The sequence below is a fragment of the Oncorhynchus keta genome, chromosome 1 (assembly GCF_023373465.1).
Source record: "Oncorhynchus keta strain PuntledgeMale-10-30-2019 chromosome 1, Oket_V2, whole genome shotgun sequence".
NCBI lineage: Eukaryota > Metazoa > Chordata > Actinopteri > Salmoniformes > Salmonidae > Oncorhynchus > Oncorhynchus keta.
Window position 1 is genome coordinate 40,711,840 of NC_068421.1, and position 19,105 is coordinate 40,730,944.

Sequence of the window (19,105 nt, forward strand, 5' to 3'; positions counted from 1 at the left end):
TATGTCGGTGGCACTTTATTGTCCTCAAAGCGCGCAAAGAAGTTGTTTAATTTGTCTGGGAGCAAGATGTCAATGTCTGCGAGAGGGCTGGTTTTCCTTTTGTAATCCGTGATTGTCTGTAGACCCTGCTGCATATGTCTCGTGTTTGAGCTGTTGAATTCGACTCCACTTTGTATCTATGCTGACACTTTGCTTGTTTGATTGCCTTACAGAGGGAATAATTACACTGTTTGTATTCTGCCATTTTACCAGGTGCCTTGCCATAATTAAATGCGGTATGTGCTTTCAGTTTTGCGCAAATGCTGCCATCAATCCACGGTTTCTGGTTAGGGAAGGTTTTAATAGTCACAGTGGGTACAACATCTCCTATACACTTCCTTATAAACTCGCTCACAGAGTCTGCATATATGTCAAAGTTATTGTCTGAGGCTACCCGTAACATATCCCAGTCCATGTGATCGAAGCAATCTTGAAGCGTGGAATCCGATTTGTCAGACCAGCATTGGATAGACCTAGGCACGGGTGCTTCCTGTTTTAGTTTCTACCTGTATGAAATAACACTTAAGGTTTTCTGGGCTAACAATGTAAGAAATAATAAAAATAATAAAAAAATACTGCACAGTTTCCCAAGGACTTCTCTATCGATGCAGTCTTACAACTGAATGACGTAAACAATAATAACAATGGTAATATGAAATACACATTTTAAATGAGAGAGAGAGAGAGATGAATGAAGAGATGAATGTAGTCTTTTTGTAGGCTTTCCCTGATGCTTTATGAGTGCATGGTCAACTGAAGCCACTGCGGAGAAAGCAGAACACAATAAGTGGTGTGGTTATTTAGGTTATATTTCAGTGCCTATATCCAGTCATTAATCTTAAAAATGGTCCCTAAACCTAAATACACCATTTAAATATAGAGGAAATAGTGAAAACTAATGTACCTCCTGGATGTTGACTTTGATCCTTCCATTATTATCTTTGTCCAGAGTCTTGAAGGCTCCTGAAAATGCACAAAACACTATTACTGAAGTGTAATGAAAAGTAAATAGTCTGAAAACAAGAACATAATCGGACTGAGCAGGGGAATGTTGAGGATTCACTTACGACACATGGCGTCCAGTCTGACCAGGCACCCAATGAAGTTGTCAAAGTCCATGTTGCCCTGTTCGTCACTGTACCTGCGAACGATCAACTGGAAGAGCTGGTCGTTGAGAGGGAAACCTGCACACGGACATAACAGGAGAGAAAAACCAATGAGACAAAACACGTACAGTACCAGTCAAAAGTTTGGACACACCTACTCATTCAAGATTTTTTATTTATTTGTACTATTTTCTACATTGTAGAATAACAGTGAAGATATCAAAACTATGAACTTACACATATGGAATCATGTAGAAACCAAAAAAGTGTTTTTAGAAGTCAAAATATATTTTATCTTTGAGATTCTTAAAAGTAGCCACCCTTTGCCTTGATGACAGCTTTGCACACTTTTGCCATTCTCTCAACCAGCTTCACGAGGTAGTCACCTGGAATGCATTTCAATTAACAGGTGTGCCTTGTTAAAAATGTATTTATGGAATTTATTTCCTTCTTAATGCGTTTGAGCCAATCAGTTGTGTTGTGATAAGGTAGGGGTGGTATATAGAAGATTGCCCTATTTGGTGAAATACCATATTATGGCAAGAACAGCTCAAATAAGCAAAGAGAAACGACAATCCATCATTACTTTAAGACATGAAGGTCAGTCAATACGGAAAATTTCAAGAACTTGGAAAGTTTCTTCAAGTGCAGTCACAAAAACCATCAAGGTCTGTGATGAAAATGGCACTCATAAGGACCGCCACAGGAAAGAAAGACCCAGAGTCACCTCTGCTACAGAGGATACGTTCATTAGAGTTACCAGCATCAGAAATGGCAGCCTAAATAAATGCTTCACAGAGTTCATATAACAGACACATCTTGGGGATCGGTGTCCCACCCCACGAGACGGTTGAGCTAACGGGCGCTATTGTGATTAGGATAAAGTTGTAAGTAAACATGAAAAATACTCATCACATCGACATGTCTGATATTTGTCAGAAAGCTTAAATTCTAGTTAATCTAACGACACTCTTCAATTTACAGTAGCTATTACAGTGAAAAAAATACCAAGCTTGAGGAGAGTGCACAACAACAAAAAACCTTTATCACGGCAACTGGTTTGATACATTCACCTCTGAAGGTAAATAATGTACATTACCAATCAAAAGTTTGGGGTCACTTAGAAATGTATTTGTATTTATTTTTAAAAAGCACATTTTTTGTCCATTAAAATAACATCAATCTGATCAAAAATACAGTGTAGACATTGTTAATGTTGTAAATGACTATTGAAGCTGGAAATGCCTGATTCTTTATGGAATATCTACATAGGCGTACAGAGACCCATTATCAGCAACCATCACTCCTGTGTTCCAATGGCACGTTGTGTTAGCTAGTCCAAGTTTATAATTTTAAAAGACTAATTGATCATTAGAAAACCCTTTTGCAATTATGTTAGCACAGCTGAAAATTGTTGTCCTGATTAAAGAAGCAATAAAACGGTCCTTCTTTAGACCAGTTGAGTATCTAGAGAATCAGTGGGTTCGATTACAGGCTCAAAATGGCCAGAAACAAAACACTTTCTTCTGAAACTCATCAGTCTATTCTTGTTCTGAGAAATTAAGGCTATTCCATGCTAGAAATTGTCAAGAAACTGAAGATCTCGTACAACGCTGTGTACTTCTCCCTTCACAGAACAGTGTAAACTGTCTCTAACCAGAATAGAAAGAGGAGTGGGAGGCCCCAGTGCACAACAGAGCAACAGGACATGTACATTAGAGTGTCTAGTTTGAGAAACAGACACCTCACAAGTCCTCAACTGGCAGCTTCATTAAATAGTACCCGCAAAACACCAGTCTCGACGTCAACAGTGAAGAGGCGACTCCGGGATTCTGGCCTTCTAGGCAGAGTTCCTCTGTCCAGTGTCTGTGTTTTTTGCCCATCTTAATCTTTTATTTTTATTGGCCAGTCTAAGATATGGCTTTTCTTTGCAACTCTGCCTATCTCTGGAAGTATGTTAACGAAGGCTTTTCAGCTGTTGAACTATGGAAAGGTCAAACTAATTTCTAAACCTACATTTATTTTAGTCAAGAAGTGAAGTCATAGCAACCAATCAGCGTCATTGTAGCTGTTCTACCTACCACCCACACAGCACTCCCTCCACAAGAAACCACATAGTCTTGTCCTGTTCAATTAATTTCCCGCCACACTGAAAAGTACTGTACATACGTACCTCTGTGCTCATCTCATTGCAACATGATCCATCCAAGGCCAAAGCTGGATGCCTAAAATGTGGTAAATGTAAACAAGATGACACAGTAGTGTGTGTGTGTGTGTGTGTGTGTGTGTGTGTGTGTGTGTGTGTGTGTGTGTGTGTGTGTGTGTGTGTGTGTGTGTGTGTGTGTGTGTGTGTGTGTGTGTGTGTGTGTGTGTGTGTGTGTGTATGGATGGAGTTCCAAGAAAAGACATTAGAAGATGGCAAATGGAGATAGTGATGAGAGTGAGGGCATATAGTATGAAAATAAAGACCTGTTGGGATCTAAAATGAATGTGATATGCCCTCGTGTCGTTTGAGGACACCACAGTCACCCCTGGTGGAGGTTCTTGGAACACTGCTATTTAAGTCTGAGTAGAAGTTGACAAAATCTTCAAAAGGTCTGTTTGGTTCTATGTAGAACCCTCTGGGGAATGGAGCCCAAAAGGGTTCTACCTAGACACAGAAGGGGTTCTACCTGGAACTAAAAAGGGATCTCCTATGGGGACAGTGGAAGAATCGTTTTAGGTTGCACTTTTTTATCTGAGTGTAGGCCTATATTGCAGTGGTGGTTCTGTGGTTTTCTGTAAAACAAAATTTTAAAAATTGTTCTTTGGTGGTGGGGAGATAAGATAATCAAAAATATTATGAAACATCCCCACTTTTAGCACACATTTGCAAGCTGGCAAAGTAACCTTCTTTGTATTTTTATTTATTTATTTGATTTATTTCACCTTTATTTAACCAGGTAGGCAAGTTGAGAACAAGTTCTCATTTACAATTTTGACCTGGCCAAGATAAAGCAAAGCAGTTCGACAGATACAACGACACAGAGTTACACATGGAGTAAAACAAACATACAGTCAATAATGCAGCAGAAAAATAAGTCTATATACAATGTGAGCAAATGAGGTGAGATAAGGGAGGTAAAGGCAAAAAAAAGACCATGGTGACAAAGTAAATACAATATAGCAAGTAAAACACTGGAATGGTAGATTTGCAGTGGAAGAATGTGCAAAGTAGAAATAAAAATAATGGGGTGCAAAGGAGCAAAATAAATAAATATATACAGTAGGGGGGGGGGTAGTTGTTTGGGCTAAATTATAGATGGGCTATATACAGGTGCAGTGAGCTGCTCTGACAGCTGGTGCTTAAAGCTAGTGAGGGAGATAAGTGTTTCCAGTTTCAGAGATTTTTGTAGTTTGTTCCAGTCATTGGCAGCAGAGAACTGGAAGGAGAGGCGGCCAAAGGAATAATTGATTTTGGGGGTGACCAGAGAGATATACCTGCTTGAGCGCTTGCCACAGGTGGGTGCTGCTATGTTGACCAGCGAGCTAAGATAAGGGGGGACTTTACCTAGCAGGGTCTTGTAGATGACCTGGAGCCAGTGGATTTGGCGACAAGTATGAAGCGAAGGCCAGCCAACGAGAGCGTACAGGTCGCAGTGGTGGGAAGTATATGGGGCTTTGGTGACAAAACGGATGGCACTGTGATAGACTGCATCCAATTTATTGAGTAGGGTATTGGGGCTATTTTGTAAATGACATCTCCGAAGTCGAGGATCGGTAGGATGGTCAGTTTTACAGGGATATGTTTGGCAGCACGAGTGAAGGATGCTTTGTTGCGAAATAGGAAACCAATTCTAGATTCAACTTTGGATTGGAGATGTTTGATGTGAGTCTGGAAGGAGAGTTTACAGTCTAACCAGACACCTAGGTATTTGTAGTTGTCCACATATTCTAAGTCAGAACCGTCCAGAGTAGTGATGTTGGGCGGGCGGGCGGTTGCAGGCAGCGATCGGTTGAAGAGCATGCATTTAGTTTTACTTGTATTTAAGAGCAATTGGAGTCCACGGAAGGAGAGTTGTATGGCATTGAAGCTTGTCTGGAGGGTTGTTAACACAGTGTCCAAAGAAGGGCCAGAAGTATACAGAATGGTGTCGTCTGCGTAAAGGTGGATCAGAGACTCACCAGCAGCAAGAGAGACATCATTGAAGTATACAGAGAAGAGAGTCGGTCCAAGAATTGAACCCTGAGGCACCGCCAAAGAGACTGCCAGAGGCCCGGATAACAGGCCCTCCGATTTGACACACTGAACTCTATCAGAGAAGTAGTTGGTGAACCAGGTGAGGCAATCATATGAGAAACCAAGGTATGCTGAGGCATGTGTGATCACTGAACATTGACAGGACCAACAAAAAAAAAGACATGCTCACATGCAAACATAAGATAACATGTGTCTAACTTGCACCGTTGTGCAATTATTAAGAGACTAGATACAAACAGCTAATCCTGGCTGTTCTAGCATTCATTTATTGAGCAAGCATATCAGAGATGTCAAGGTGGTACCCAAGCATATGCCATGTGTATATGTGACACACACAAATATGTATGGTCATATTTTTTTATGTTTTATTTTGTTTGTTATTTTATGGAGCCATCCCTTTGTCACGACTTCCGCCGAAGTTGGTGCCTCTCCTTGTTTGGGTGGCGTTCGGCGGTCGACGACACCGGCTTTCTAGTCACCACCGATCCATGTTTCATTTTCGTTTTGTCTTCATTATACACACCTGGTTTCCATTCCATAATCAACGTTCTTTATTTAACCCTCTGGCTTCCCTTTCTATTTTGTGTGTGATTGTCATTGTCAAGTGGTTTTGTTATTTTGTGCTCTGGATATTAGTGTTCTTCCTTGTTGGAAAATTGCTTGATTTTGAGTAAATTCTCAGATTATTACTCATACCTGTGTCCTGCGCCTGACTCCGCCTTATCCATTCACCTAATCGCTGACACCCTTGTATCATTTTCTAGGCCTCCTAGGTATTTACAGTGCCTTGCAAAAGTATTCGGCCCCCTTGAACTTTGCGACCTTTTGCCACATTTCAGGCTTCAAACATAAAGATATAAAACTGTATTTTTTTGTGAAGAATCAACAACAAGTGGGACACAATCATGAAGTGGAACGACATTTATTGGATATTTCAAACTTTTTTAACAAATCAAAAACTGAAAAATTGATGCTAACCAATTTTGTATTGCTGATTCAACTTGTTAGCCAGGGTTCGTGCAAAAACATTTTTTTACAACTTTCAGATGAAACTGAATTAAGGTGACGATTGATATTGACTGCTATTGATGTAAAATATTACTAGGTCTTTAAGAGTTTATTTGGAAGATAACAGCTCTATAAATATTATTTTGTGGTGTCCGACTCTCTAGTTAATTACATTGACATGATTAGCTCAAACAGGTGATATCAATTACGGAGAAATTATTTTATAGAATAGCATGTCATATCACTTAATCCGGCATAGCCAAAGACACAACACTGCCATAAGCAAACAAGAAAACTCTCACCCAGAGACGGCACGAAGTACAGGCACGAGCTGCCCAGTGACACGAGCCTGCCGGACAAGCTAAACTACTTCTATGCTCACTTCGAGGCAAATAACTGAAACATGCATGAGAGCACCAGCTGTACCGGAAGACTGTGTGATTACGCTCTCCGCAGCCGATCTGGGTAAGACCTTTAGACAGGTCAACATTCACACAGCCAGGCACGACTCCAATACCATCATTCAATTTACCGATGACACAACAGTGGTAGGCCTGATCACAGACAACAAAGAGACAGCCTATAGGGAGGCGGTCAGAGACCTGGCCGTGTGGTGCCAGGACAACAACCTCTCCCTCAACGCGATCAAGACAAAGGAGATGATTGTGGACTACTGGAAAATCAGGACAGAGCACACCCCCATTCTCATTGACGGGGCTAGAGTGGAGCAGGTTGAGAGCTTCAAGTTCCTTGGTGTCCACATTACCAACAAACTAACATGGTCCTAGCACACCATGACAGTCGTGAAGCGGGCATGACAAAACCTATTCCCCCTCAGGAGATTTGGCATGGGTCCTCAGATCCTCTAAAGGTTCTACAGCTGCACCATCGAGAGCCTGACTGGCTGCATCACTGCCTGGTATGGCAACTGCTCAGCCTCTGACCGCAAGGCACTACAGAGGGTAGTGCGAACGGCCCAGTACATCACTGGGGCCATGCTTCCTGCCATCCAGGACCTCTATACCAGGCGTTGTCAGAGGAAGGCCCTGAAAATTGTCAAGACTCCAGCCACCCTAGTCATAGACTGTTCTCTCTGCTACCACACGGCAAGCGGTACCGGAGCACCAAGTCTAGGGCCAAGAGGCTTCTAAACAGCTTCTACCCCTAAGCCATAACACTCCTGAACATCTAGTCAAATGGCTACCCAGACTATTCACATTGGTGCCCCCCCTCCCCTCTCTGTTGTAGTCTATGCATAGTCACTTTAATTAACTCTACCTACATGTACATACTACCTCAACTAACCGGTGCCCCTGCACATTGACTCTATACCGGCACCCCCCTGTATATATATATATATATATATATTGTTATTTTTTTTTACTGCTCCTCTTTAATTACTTGGTACTTTTATCTCATATCCGTATTTTTTGAAACTGCACTGTCGGTTAGTGGCTCGTAAGTAATCATTTCACTGTAGGGTCTACACCTGTTGTATTCAGCGCATGTGACTAATAACATTTGATTTGTTGTGGTGGAAGTTGTCAAACCAGATCAGAACTCCTTCGAGGACCACCTTCAGGCTGAGAAGGATGGAAGAACAGAAGGAGAGCCACCGGAGGAGAATCAATGGGATCAGGTGATTTGACATCCGGGCAGATGACATGACTTGGAAGAAGGACGAAAGAAAGGCGAGACCTGGGAAATCAATCTTTTGCTCCTAGCTGGGGTCACCATCCGTTAACGTGAATATAAACATCTCAGATGATAACTTCCGACTTCACCTGTAGTTTTCATTCACCTTAGGCAAATACATTTAACTTTTAAATTCATTTAACATTTAAATTCCTGACATTTAATCCCAGTAAAAAATCCCTGTCTTAGGCCAGTTAGGATCACCACTCCATTTTTTTTTGTAACAGTATTTTTATTGGAATTTCACAATTTTCACCCGTATTAAGAGATACAACAACAGAGACGAAGCACACAGAACAAAAACAAGAAAAACAGCACCCACTTACACATATCTACGCGCATATATATACACATACATATACCCATGCATATACACACACATATGCATACATACGCGCACGCACACACACCCATACACACCCATACATACGTACACCATTTTCCTCTTCCCGCTCGGTGCTTCTCACCCCATCACCATCATTGCGTCTCTCAATACATACATTTTAAACAAACTTACAAACAGAAATAAATAAAAAAACGCTCAGTTTAAACCAGGAGGTTAGGTTCCACACATGGAACGTACAGTGTAGTTCTGAAATACATAGATCCCCGCCATTCTAAGAGAATCCTTGCAGCATAATAGCTGATACCTCAGGTTCTAGGTAATTTAGATAAGGTTCCCATACTTTGTAGAACTGGTCTGTTTTAGAATGCAATGTACATGTCAGATATTCCAGAGGCACCCATTCAAATAGTATCTTATGCCAATCTTTAATAGAAGGAACCTTATCGCGAATCCACTGTAAAAGGATGTTTTTCCTCGCTGTGAAGGTAAGGATGTTGTAAAGCCTCCTTTTACCCACAGAAGTAACATGCCTACTTGGGAGACCTAACAGTAAAGAAACTGGGTCCAATTCTAGATTAACCCCTAGGATCTTTTCAATTTCTTGCAGAACACCAGACCAGTATCTTTGTATTTTGGTACATGACCATAAACAATGTGTTAGGGTGCCTGTATCAGTTTTGCATTTAAGACACTGGGGGGAAGAGGAAGTGGGGCTAAAAGCATGTCTGCGATTTGGGGATATATGCCATCTGTGTATTATTCTTAACTGGATTGCTCTAGTACGGTTACATATAGATATTGTTTTTGCATATCTCCAAATGTCCTCCCACATCTCTTTGTCAATAGTAACAGACAATTCTTTCTCCCACACTTGTTTCACCCTCTGTGTGTTGACAGCAGAAAAGGACCTTAAAGTATCATAAAACAGACTTACAGACATTTTCCTTTGTGGGAAAAAAAGCATTATTTCAATGACAGACACATCTAGGTTACCAATTAAGGTGGTGCTCTTCAGAATATAATGTCTTACTTGTAGGAAGCGGGAAAAGTCCTGCTTTGAGAGTCGATATTTCTCGACCATCTGCTCAAATGACAACAAAAATCTTATTAGCAAATAAGTCATTTAGCCTGCGTATGCCCTTATTAAGCCATAAGTTAAAGCCAGCATCCAGCAATCCTGGACTGAAATCTGGGTTGTTAAGAATTGGGGTAAGAGCAGAGGTTAGTTTGGACCTTCCCAGGAAGCGTTGAACTGACCTCCATACTTTGAGTGTGTTAAGTGTAACGGGATTATTGCAGTGATCTTCTACAGACTTGAAACTTCTGAAAAATAAAAGATCCTTGAAGGGGTATTTTGAAAGAGAAGTCTCAATGTCTAACCAAATAGAGGAGTCATCATTTGTGATCCAGTCAGAAATATAACAAAGGTGGGCACACCATTGATAGAACCTGATATTGGGCAGGTCCAAGCCGCCCATAGAACTTGGCAGCTGCAATATTGCCATCTTAAGTCTTGGCTTGCGTTTACTCCATATAAAGGAACTTAGCCATCCATTTACATCCTTTATTACCTTATTGGAGAGTAATACTGGGATCATTTGGATTGGGTAAAGTAGTCTAGGTAAAATGTTCATTTTCAAGAGGGATATTCTACCCAACCAAGAAATCGGGAGAGAGTTCCAGCGCTTCAGATCCTGTCTTATTGTATCAAACAAGGGAACAAAATTGGCTTTGAACATTAGCTGGAATTTAAGAGTTACAAATATACCCAGATACATGAAACCTGAGGGAGACCATTTAAAAGGGAAGGGGGAGATGTATTAGGTACAGAGTGTAGGTTACCAAGTGGCATAGCCTCTGAGGTTAATCTTGTAGCCTGAGAATTCGCTGAATAATTCAATAATATTAATAAGAGATGTAATTGAAGTCTCGGGACTAGAGATGAATATCAGGACAGCATCAGCGTACAAGCTTACTTTATGGTGAACATCACCAATGAGCAGCCCCTGTATAGCAGGCGTTAACCTGATGGCCTCGGCCAGTGGTTCCATAGCGAGTGCAAAGAGGAGGGGGGATAAAGGACAGCCCTGTCTGGTACCTCTGTGTACAGAGAAGCTATTTGACCTTAGCCCATTAGTAAGGACAGCAGCCTCCCCCAGACCAAATTTATTTAGAGCAAATAATAGGTAAGACCACTCCACACGATCAAATGCTTTCTCAGCATCTAGGGAGAGCACAAGACCATCCACAGCACTTTGTTGATAGGCTTGAATTACATTAAGAAGCCGCCTGACATTGTTGCATGACTTACGGCCCCTAATGAAGCCAGTTTGGTCTCCTTTCACAATTAGTGGCAGTGAGTCCTCTAATCTTGTGGCTAGAATTTTAGAAAACAATTTTCTATCCACAATCAGAAGGGAAATTGGTCTGTACGAGGAACAAGACTCTGGACATTTTCCCTTTTTGAGAATAAGTGAAATGTTGGCTTCTCTCAGCGTTTGAGGGAGTTGGTCATTTGAAAATGAGTGGTTAAACATATCACACAATGGCTCAAGAATCAGGCCATGGAACTCTTTATAGAACTCACTACAAAACCCGTCTGGTCCTGGGGCCTTACCATTTTGCAGATTCTTAATTGCGAACATTATCTCTTCCTTGGTAATAGGGGCATTAAGGAGGGACCTCTGCTCTTCGGAGATAGTAGGGAGCTCAATCTTACGAAATAAGTTCTCCATTAATTTGGGTGCATCCTTTGGCAGTTCTGAGGCATAAAGGTTTGTATAACATTTCTTAAATAAGTCACTTAGTAATAGTAACAATTGACTGAGAGTCAGCCCACTTTTTAGCTAGGTATGCCAAGTACTTTCCTGGCTTATCACCATGATCATATAGCTTTTGCCTGACAAATCTCATTTTCTTTTCAGCGTCCTGTGTTAGGAGAGAGTCTAACGTTGATCTAATGACTGATATTTCCTTTAATAGGGCAGGAGTGGGCGTTTTAATGTAGTCCTTCTCTTTAGTTCCTAATTCACCCTCTAACATTTTTTGCTTTTCACGCTTTTTCTGTCTCTTAGTAGCTGTGTATGACATAATCAGACCCCTGGCATACGCTTTACAGGTCTCCCAAAGGAGCGAGGGGTTATCTGTTGATTGAGAGTTAATAGAGAAAAATGCTTTAAACTCTGTAATAAAATATGATGTGAATGTATGGTCTTTAAGAATGGTTGTGTTCACCCTCCAATGTCTTGACCGATTGAATGCCCCGTTGAGTTTTATGTCCAGGATCACCTCAGCATGATCAGATATGACTATGCTTCCTATCCTAGCGGATAAAACAGACTGCAAAGACGTCCTGGGCATAAAAAAGTAATCTATTCTAGTCTGACATCCATGAGGTGCAGAGAAAAAAGTGAACTCTCTGTTGGAGGGATGAAAAGCTCTCCAGACATCCGCATACCCCAGATCATCACAAATAGCTTTAAGTGACTTAGCTTGAGGAGAGAGTGAAGCTATACCGCTGGGAAACTTATCAATAAGGGGGTTCAACAAGCAGTTAAAATCTCCTCCAACCACTGAAGTGTCCGAGTTTAATTCTGAAAAGTCTAGAAATACCTTAGTGAGGAAATCAGGGGGGTGAGCAGGGGGGAAGTAAATATTCATTATGGAAATGTTCTGCCCTTGTAAAGTACCATTAATTATAACAAAGCAACCAAATTTATCTTTCACACAATTCAAGACCTAAAGTGGTAAGTTCTTTTTCACCAGAATAGCTACACCTCTACTTCTGGATGTAAATGATGAGAAAAACACTTGACCAAACCCCCGTTGTTGTAATTTCAGGTGCTCCTTATCATCCAATTGAGTTTCTTGCAACAGGGCAACAGGGCAATATCAATATTTTATTTTTTCAAAAAAGACAGTACCTTCTTCCTTTTAATGGAGTTATGGCTCCCTCTAATGTTCCATGTACATACACGCAGTCTGTTACCTGCCATTGTGCCTTGACCATTCAATATCCAGACTGGATCCTACTGTAAAAGTGGAGTGGTACCTTTTTCCATGTGTTGAACTCTCCTCTATCTCACTGAGCATAAACAAACGATATGAACCCTGAACTCCAACTATACTTAAACCCATCTTCATGTCCATCTTCATTCTCCTGAGTCGAGCCTTCGCCTCATCAAATGCTTTGCGTCTTCGTACAACCGCTGTGGAATAATCATTGAAGAATGAGACCTTTGGACCTTTATGTTGACTACCATCAGAGCCGATGTTTCTAGCCACATCCATGACGCGGACGCGCTGCTTGTCGGTGAGGTTGTGTAACTTTATAACCACCAGCCGTAGGCGCTGATTGGGACCAGGTATCGGTGCTTGAGAGCGATGGGCTCTGTCCAGCTTCACACGACCAGCCTTAGTGTCCATTTGTAGGTAGCCAGGGATCCATTCCTCAAAGAATTTTACTGAACGTGTCCCTTCAGAATTTTCCAGGAGTCCCACAACACTAATATTACATCTGCGTCCTCGATTATCAATGTCATCAATGTGCTCCGCCATTTCGCGCACATTCATCACATTCCCAGTGGGTCAGAAGTGGGTCAGAAGTTTACATACACTCAATAAGTATTTGGTACCATTGCCTTTAAATTGTTTAACTTGGGTCAAACGTTTCAGGTAGCCTTCCATGAGCTTCCCACAATAAGTTGGGTGAATTTTGGCCCATTCCTTCTGACAGAGCTGGTGTAACTGAGTCATGTGTGTAGGCCTTCTCGATCGCACACGCTTTGGGAAATCGATCCCAATTAAAGGTGTTATTACATGCTCCACTAAGGCAGTTATTTATCTTATAACTTGTCCTTGTGGTAAAAAATGATGTGGGTAAAACAAAGCGCGAATTAAAAGGACGTATCTCAGAGCATCGTAGCACCATTAGGTGTTAACTTTACTTACCCAGTTGCGGCCCACTTCTTGGAGGCAGGGCCACTCGATTTCGTCTCTGCGTTATATTGGCATCGAACATGTCACCCTCCCTAAGAGAGGGGGTGACCTTGATAATGTATTGTTAAAACGAGAGGCTGCCTGGATCTAACTTAAAGACCCTTGCTCCTTTCGGTCTCAACGTAGACTTTGATCTGAAGCCATTCTTGTGATTGTGACTTTGCCATTGTAATTGTTTGTAAGCTTGTGTAGTCAAATTAATTTATGATCATATGCTATCCATTTGTTGTTTGTATGACATTTTAATATTAGATCATTAACCAATGATATTAGGCCAGACTTAGCCATGATTACAGACACCTGTTTCTTTTGACACTATATATAAAACGAGTCATCCCGCAGTGTTTGATTATACCCCGATGAAGACAGCTTGGCTGTCGAAACGTTGGTAATTACATGTTTGCATCCGAGCTCCTAGAGTGTGCGGCTCTCTTATTTTCACATACACATGGTTAGCAGATGTTATTGCGAGTGTAGCGAAATGCTTGTGTGTCTAGTTCTGACAGTGCAGCAATATCTAGGATGTAATCTAACAATTCCACAACAACTACCCAATACACACAAATCTAAGTAAAGGAATGGAATCAGAATATATAAATATTTGGATGTGCAATGATAGAGCGGCATAGGCAAGATGCAATAAAACACAGTATATACAAATTAGATCAGTGGTGTGGTGCAAGATATGTAAACATTAAAGTGACTAGTGATACATCTGATTAAAGTGACCAATGATTTCGAGTCTGTATGTAAGCTGCAGACTCTGTGTTAGTGGTGGCTGTTTAACAGTCTGATGGCCTTGAGATAGAAGCTGTTTTTCCAGTCTCATCAGTCCCAGCTTTGATGCACCTGTACTGACTTCTTCTGGATGGTAGCGGAGGGAACAGGCAGTGGCTCAGGTGGTTGTTGTCCTTGAGAACAATCAACTTTGTTATTGACTTGGTTTTCAAAAGTCAGTCAAATAACCACAATACAACAAACGGATTAAAGTAATCTTCAAACATGAGAGGTCAATTCTTTAATGAGCAAAAGCAGAACATGTAGAAATGGTAATGAGACAGCTGCAAGTATTGCGTAATATTGGCCCTTTATTGAGCACTAGAATGCATATATTACATAGCAGTACAGAATGTTTGACCAAAAATGTGTTGCAAGACAAAAAAAAGAAAAACAGAAAACTGAACTACCTTTTTATATATTTTTTTCATTTGGACTAATGGAGAGAAAGTAGATTTGTGCTTTTCCCGGTGTTGCTGCCATCTAGTGATGAATTAAATTAACATTCATGACTGAACGCCAAATGAATGTTTGCAAACAATAACAATGGTACTTTGAAATAAAATCTTGAGAGAGAGAGAGATGAATGCAGACTTGTTGTAGGCTTTCCCTGATGCTTTATGAGTGCATGGTCAACTGAAGCCACTGCAAAGAAGGCAAAACACGAGGTGTGGTTATTTAGGTTTCATTTCAGTGTCTATATCCATTCATTAATCATACAAATGGTCCCTAAAACACACTGTTTAATTGCAGAGGAAATAGTGAAAACTAATTTACCTCCTGGATGTTGACTTTGATCTTTCCATTATTATCTTTGTCCAGAGTCTTGAAGGCTCCTGAAAATGCACAAAACACTATTACTGAAGTGTAATGAAAAGTAAATAGTCTGAAAACAAGAACATAATCGGACTGAGCAGGGGAATGTTGAGGATTCACTTACGACACATGGCGTCCAGTCTGACCAGGCACCCAATGAAGTTGTCAAAGTCCATGTTGCCCTGTTCGTCACTGTACCTGCGAACGATCAACTGGAAGAGCTGGTCGTTGAGAGGGAAACCTGAACACGGACATAACAGGAAAGAGAGACACAAATGATACCAAACACATATGTAGGAAAAAAAAGCTAGCTTTCATCAGCATTTGTTGTCACTTATGACACTGTTATAAAGGCCTTATGATGACAACGAAATATGCAATTCCATGTTCCGGTTGTCATGATTTCTAAGCCCACATGCAGTTTTGAAGGCAGAGGACAGCTCTCGCGAGGAGATGACCCCTGAGCAGTCTGCGTCATTTGATGTGTAGATGCCCTGCAACAGAGGCGGAAGTAAGGTCACGCCGAGAGGTCAAAGTTGGCTGCACCTTTTATTAAGAGGGTTTTAACATGACATTATAAAAACATCATTCTTACAGTAGTGGAGTAAGAGGACTATTGGAAGTTGTATGGGGTCTTATATGAACACCTTGCAAATACATGTAAATCAATTGTAGTTCAAGTTGCCGATTGTCAAAAATAGAACAAGAGAACTGAAACTCACCTGCCATTTCTTGATGTTGTTCCATAAAAACTTGAACTCGTGGAAACCTAGCTTCCCTGTGCTGTCACTCTGTGTGCTCAGGGTTAAGGTAAAAAAAAAAAATTCAACTACTCTGATAGTATAGTATAGTGTAGTATAGTGCTCCGTCCTAATACAAACACAGATGTGGAAGGATACGTCCATGACAGCCACCATGCCCCTGCATGACTCGATGCTAAAGCCGTCAGTCTTCAGGTCAGAACCTGAAATTAACACAGACAGACCACTGCATCAATACAACAAAGTAAACCATTCCATGGAACCAGTCTTGTACAAGAGGAATCGAGATGAGTAAAATGTGTGTGTGTGTGTGTGTGTACAGAGAGCACATAGATACAAAAAGGCATGCATAGACATGCTGTCGAACAAAAGGTACATGCACACAGAGGTCTAAATACTATAAAGAATGCAATGACAAGTATACTGTAGACACACGCATGGTGTTTGTGTAAGAATAGGACTCACGTTTGCCAATGATCCTGTTGAGGATGTTCATCAGTTCAGTGGGGCTCACCTCCATGTCCTATAATACACAGAGAGATCCACAGGTAAATATGCCCTCCATGTATTTGCGTCACAACTCAGCTCACAAAAGGACACTGAAACAAAATGTTTTTATGTAAACTTGATTGAACTAGGTAAGTCAGTTAAGAACAAATTCTTATTTACACTGACGACCTAGGAACAGTGGGTTAACTGCATTGTTCAGGGGCAGAAATACAGATTTTTATCATGAAGTAATAAATGGTAAGTAATTTCCACAGGTGTTTTATGGGTACAATCATGGACCAAATACATAGTTCTCTGTATTTGTGTGTTTACGTGACATATCAGAACAACCAAAGTGATGGTAACAACTTCAGAACTTTGGCAGATACATTTGCAGCAGGTGCAGCATGTCTTTAGGTTTCATTCCATATGCAACTTGTGTTCCCTCCCCTTATGAGTAAGGCCTCAATGAGGTCGGCTAGTCATCAATTTAAAAAGTCAATCGTTACCAGCTGACCGTACCAGTATAACATGTATCTGACACTATCTATGATTCACACAATCTACACCCCACCCCACCCACACAAAACTAACCAAACAGGAGAGCCACCATGTCAGACAATGGTAGGAGGCACATAGAGGAGGAACCAGTCCCACTTCCTGTCCGTGGAATAAACCAGGGTTGGGTTGTCATCAAAACTCCACCACTGCCTGATCCAACAGCAGCGAATCATCGTGAGTATAGCTGTAGAGAAGGGGATTGTCTGTGGAGCCCTGGGCTTAAATCACCATAACCAATGGGGTGGAATCAATGATTTAAGCCAACTGGAGCGCTTTACTGTACTCTTCCAAAAGGCTTCTATTGGTTGGCAGCAGTGCAATGACAGAGAGCACATTTGAAGCCTTAAATTCACCATGTCTGAATAGATGGATGAATCACATTCTGAAGACAGGCTCCAGATGAAGCAGGGTGAACGGGTGGAGGGAAGGGTTTGGAATGCACAAAAGACTTAACTGGGATACAGGGTTTCACTGATTGTGCCAGTGTACCATCAGCCAATAAATGAAATTACCATCCATGCCATTACTATTTGGCTGCGCCTACTTCAAAAGACAATACACCACACACACACACAATACGGTAACTTCATTTCCACTGGTTGTTGTTCTGCACTCCATTACACTAAACCACTAACGGTGGGTTAATAGACATTATTTTAACAACTGTGCGTCGTCCTTGTGGATATCCACATAATGAAAACAGCCTCTTTAAAACATTCAACAAGTTGCCCAATTATACAAATGACACACGTATAGTATAGCACTGTATTTGATGGCCAAAAGCCTAAGATGAAGAATATCTCTCAATGACTCATCGTTAGAATCAAGCATGAGAGGCATTGTTGACTTGACTTATCTGGGCTCGTCTCTGAACAGGATAGGAAAGGTCAGTAGGTTCAGAGGTGAATAGATATGAGAGTAGTAGGAGGGAGTATGTTGAAAAACAATAAGTACTTACATCCCCAGCGAGTTGCTGGAAGACCTTGCGAAACTGTCTCTCCTCGTCATTTTCATTCTGCTCCGTGTAGGCCAGAGGTCTGCGTGGTGGAGGCTAGGACACAAACACAGAACGGGTTCTGTTAGCACGAACACACATCCCTCTTCACTGCAGTCTGGCACACACACACACACACACACACACACACACGCACACGCACACGCACGCACGCAGAGCTGTGGCTAATTTGTTCAAAAGAGTAGTTTTACTTCTAAAATATGTTCATAAGACTATGATGTTCTGAACTTGTGATGAAAGAAAATAGGCACTAAAAGGTTTTACTCACAGGATCTGATGGCACAAATTGACTGGGGTCGATGTTGCTGTTGGAGAATACAAGGACCTATTTCTATTTAATGAAAACTGTGTGCAAAGTCATGAATGAAGTCAGTATGCTGACTGTATGTGTGTGTGTGTGTGTGTGTGTGTCAAAAGGAGTTTTGCTAGTGCAAACAGAACCTTTAGTGCCTACCTCACAACATCCAGGATGCCACCAAGGAGTTTTTTAGCCAGAAACATCTTGATGAGGGACAGCGGGGGAAATCTACAAAAGTCAAGAGAGAAAAAAATCAAACATCTAATCGATTAAACAAAAAAGGCGACAACAGAGAAAGTAAGCTATAATACGGTATGTCCGGCTGAAAAAAAAATGTGCTATTGTTTTTGGTGCTCCCTCTGAAAACTTTTCTCACTGGCCTGTATTGGCAAGCAGCACAAACAGACAAAACACAGACAAAACAAACCAACATGAAACAGTCAGATAAACGTATGAAGGAAATCAGATTGCCTTAATTTGAGAAGAACACTTACAGGGATCAAATGCTTCGCTGAAGTCGGCAGACTGACGCGATGGCACTCCTATTGGGTACAAAAAAACTGGTTTGCAAGGAGTTCTTTTTCAATGCATCAGAACTCCACACCCCTGCCCAGTAGAGAAGTGCGCACCATAGGGAGAGACAGGTCGGGAATGGCTCTGGGTCCTATAACCCGTAGCGCGATGTCAAGAATTACTGTCATTTCCCTATTGATGACATTACGGATGAGATTTATTCGGAATATTTTAAGGACACTTTTATTATGTTTGATTCACATAGATGTAACACAATGACGAAATGAGGGTACATCGGCCGAATGTTCAGTGCATTAACTGATGCTGTTTTACACACATCTTTCATGTAGGATTTCATGCCATATTAAATTTGAGCTAGAATGGAATTTTTCCATTCGATACATAGACCGATTTGCATAACCTACAAATTGCATGCAATGTAG

The 19,105-nt window shown here is 41.2% G+C and overlaps 1 protein-coding gene across 5 annotated transcripts; it reads right to left on the reverse strand.

Annotated features, from left to right (window-relative positions):
• Positions 1-654: 654 nt before the first annotated feature.
• LOC118385251 (calpain small subunit 1-like) lies at positions 655-18,810 on the reverse strand. 5 transcript variants are annotated; one of them, XM_052525084.1, is made up of 11 exons: positions 18,644-18,810; positions 18,306-18,377; positions 18,120-18,156; positions 17,795-17,887; positions 16,252-16,309; positions 15,925-15,989; positions 15,748-15,816; positions 15,441-15,519; positions 1,107-1,223; positions 944-1,002; positions 655-801 (listed from the first exon to the last, which is right to left on the reverse strand). In XM_052525084.1, exons 2-11 carry the CDS (start codon positions 18,350-18,352, stop codon positions 775-777), a joined length of 651 nt encoding a protein of 216 aa, XP_052381044.1. In that variant the 5' UTR covers positions 18,353-18,377; positions 18,644-18,810; the 3' UTR covers positions 655-774. The 5 variants fall into 5 exon arrangements, with proteins under 5 accessions (XP_052381044.1, XP_052381030.1, XP_052381046.1 ...); XM_052525070.1 differs by lacking the exon at positions 1,107-1,223 and adding an exon at positions 15,150-15,266 and having other exon boundaries at positions 656-801; XM_052525086.1 differs by lacking the exons at positions 944-1,002; positions 1,107-1,223 and adding exons at positions 14,987-15,045; positions 15,150-15,266 and having other exon boundaries at positions 658-801.
• Between the last annotated feature and the right edge of the window lie 295 nt (positions 18,811-19,105).

Excerpts from the sequence above, each read along its gene's own strand:
- LOC118385251 (XM_052525084.1), bottom strand. The coding sequence starts at position 18,352 with ATGTTTCTGGCTAAAAAACTCCTTGGTGGCATCCTGGATGTTGTGAG. Across the intron at positions 15,520-15,747 it reads ACAACATCAAGAAATGGCAG|GGCATCTACACATCAAATGA; the intron begins GTGAGTTTCAGT and ends CCTCTGTTGCAG. Across the intron at positions 1,224-15,440 it reads CTCTGCCTTCAAAACTGCAT|GTTTCCCTCTCAACGACCAG; the intron begins GTGGGCTTAGAA and ends GTCCGTGTGCAG.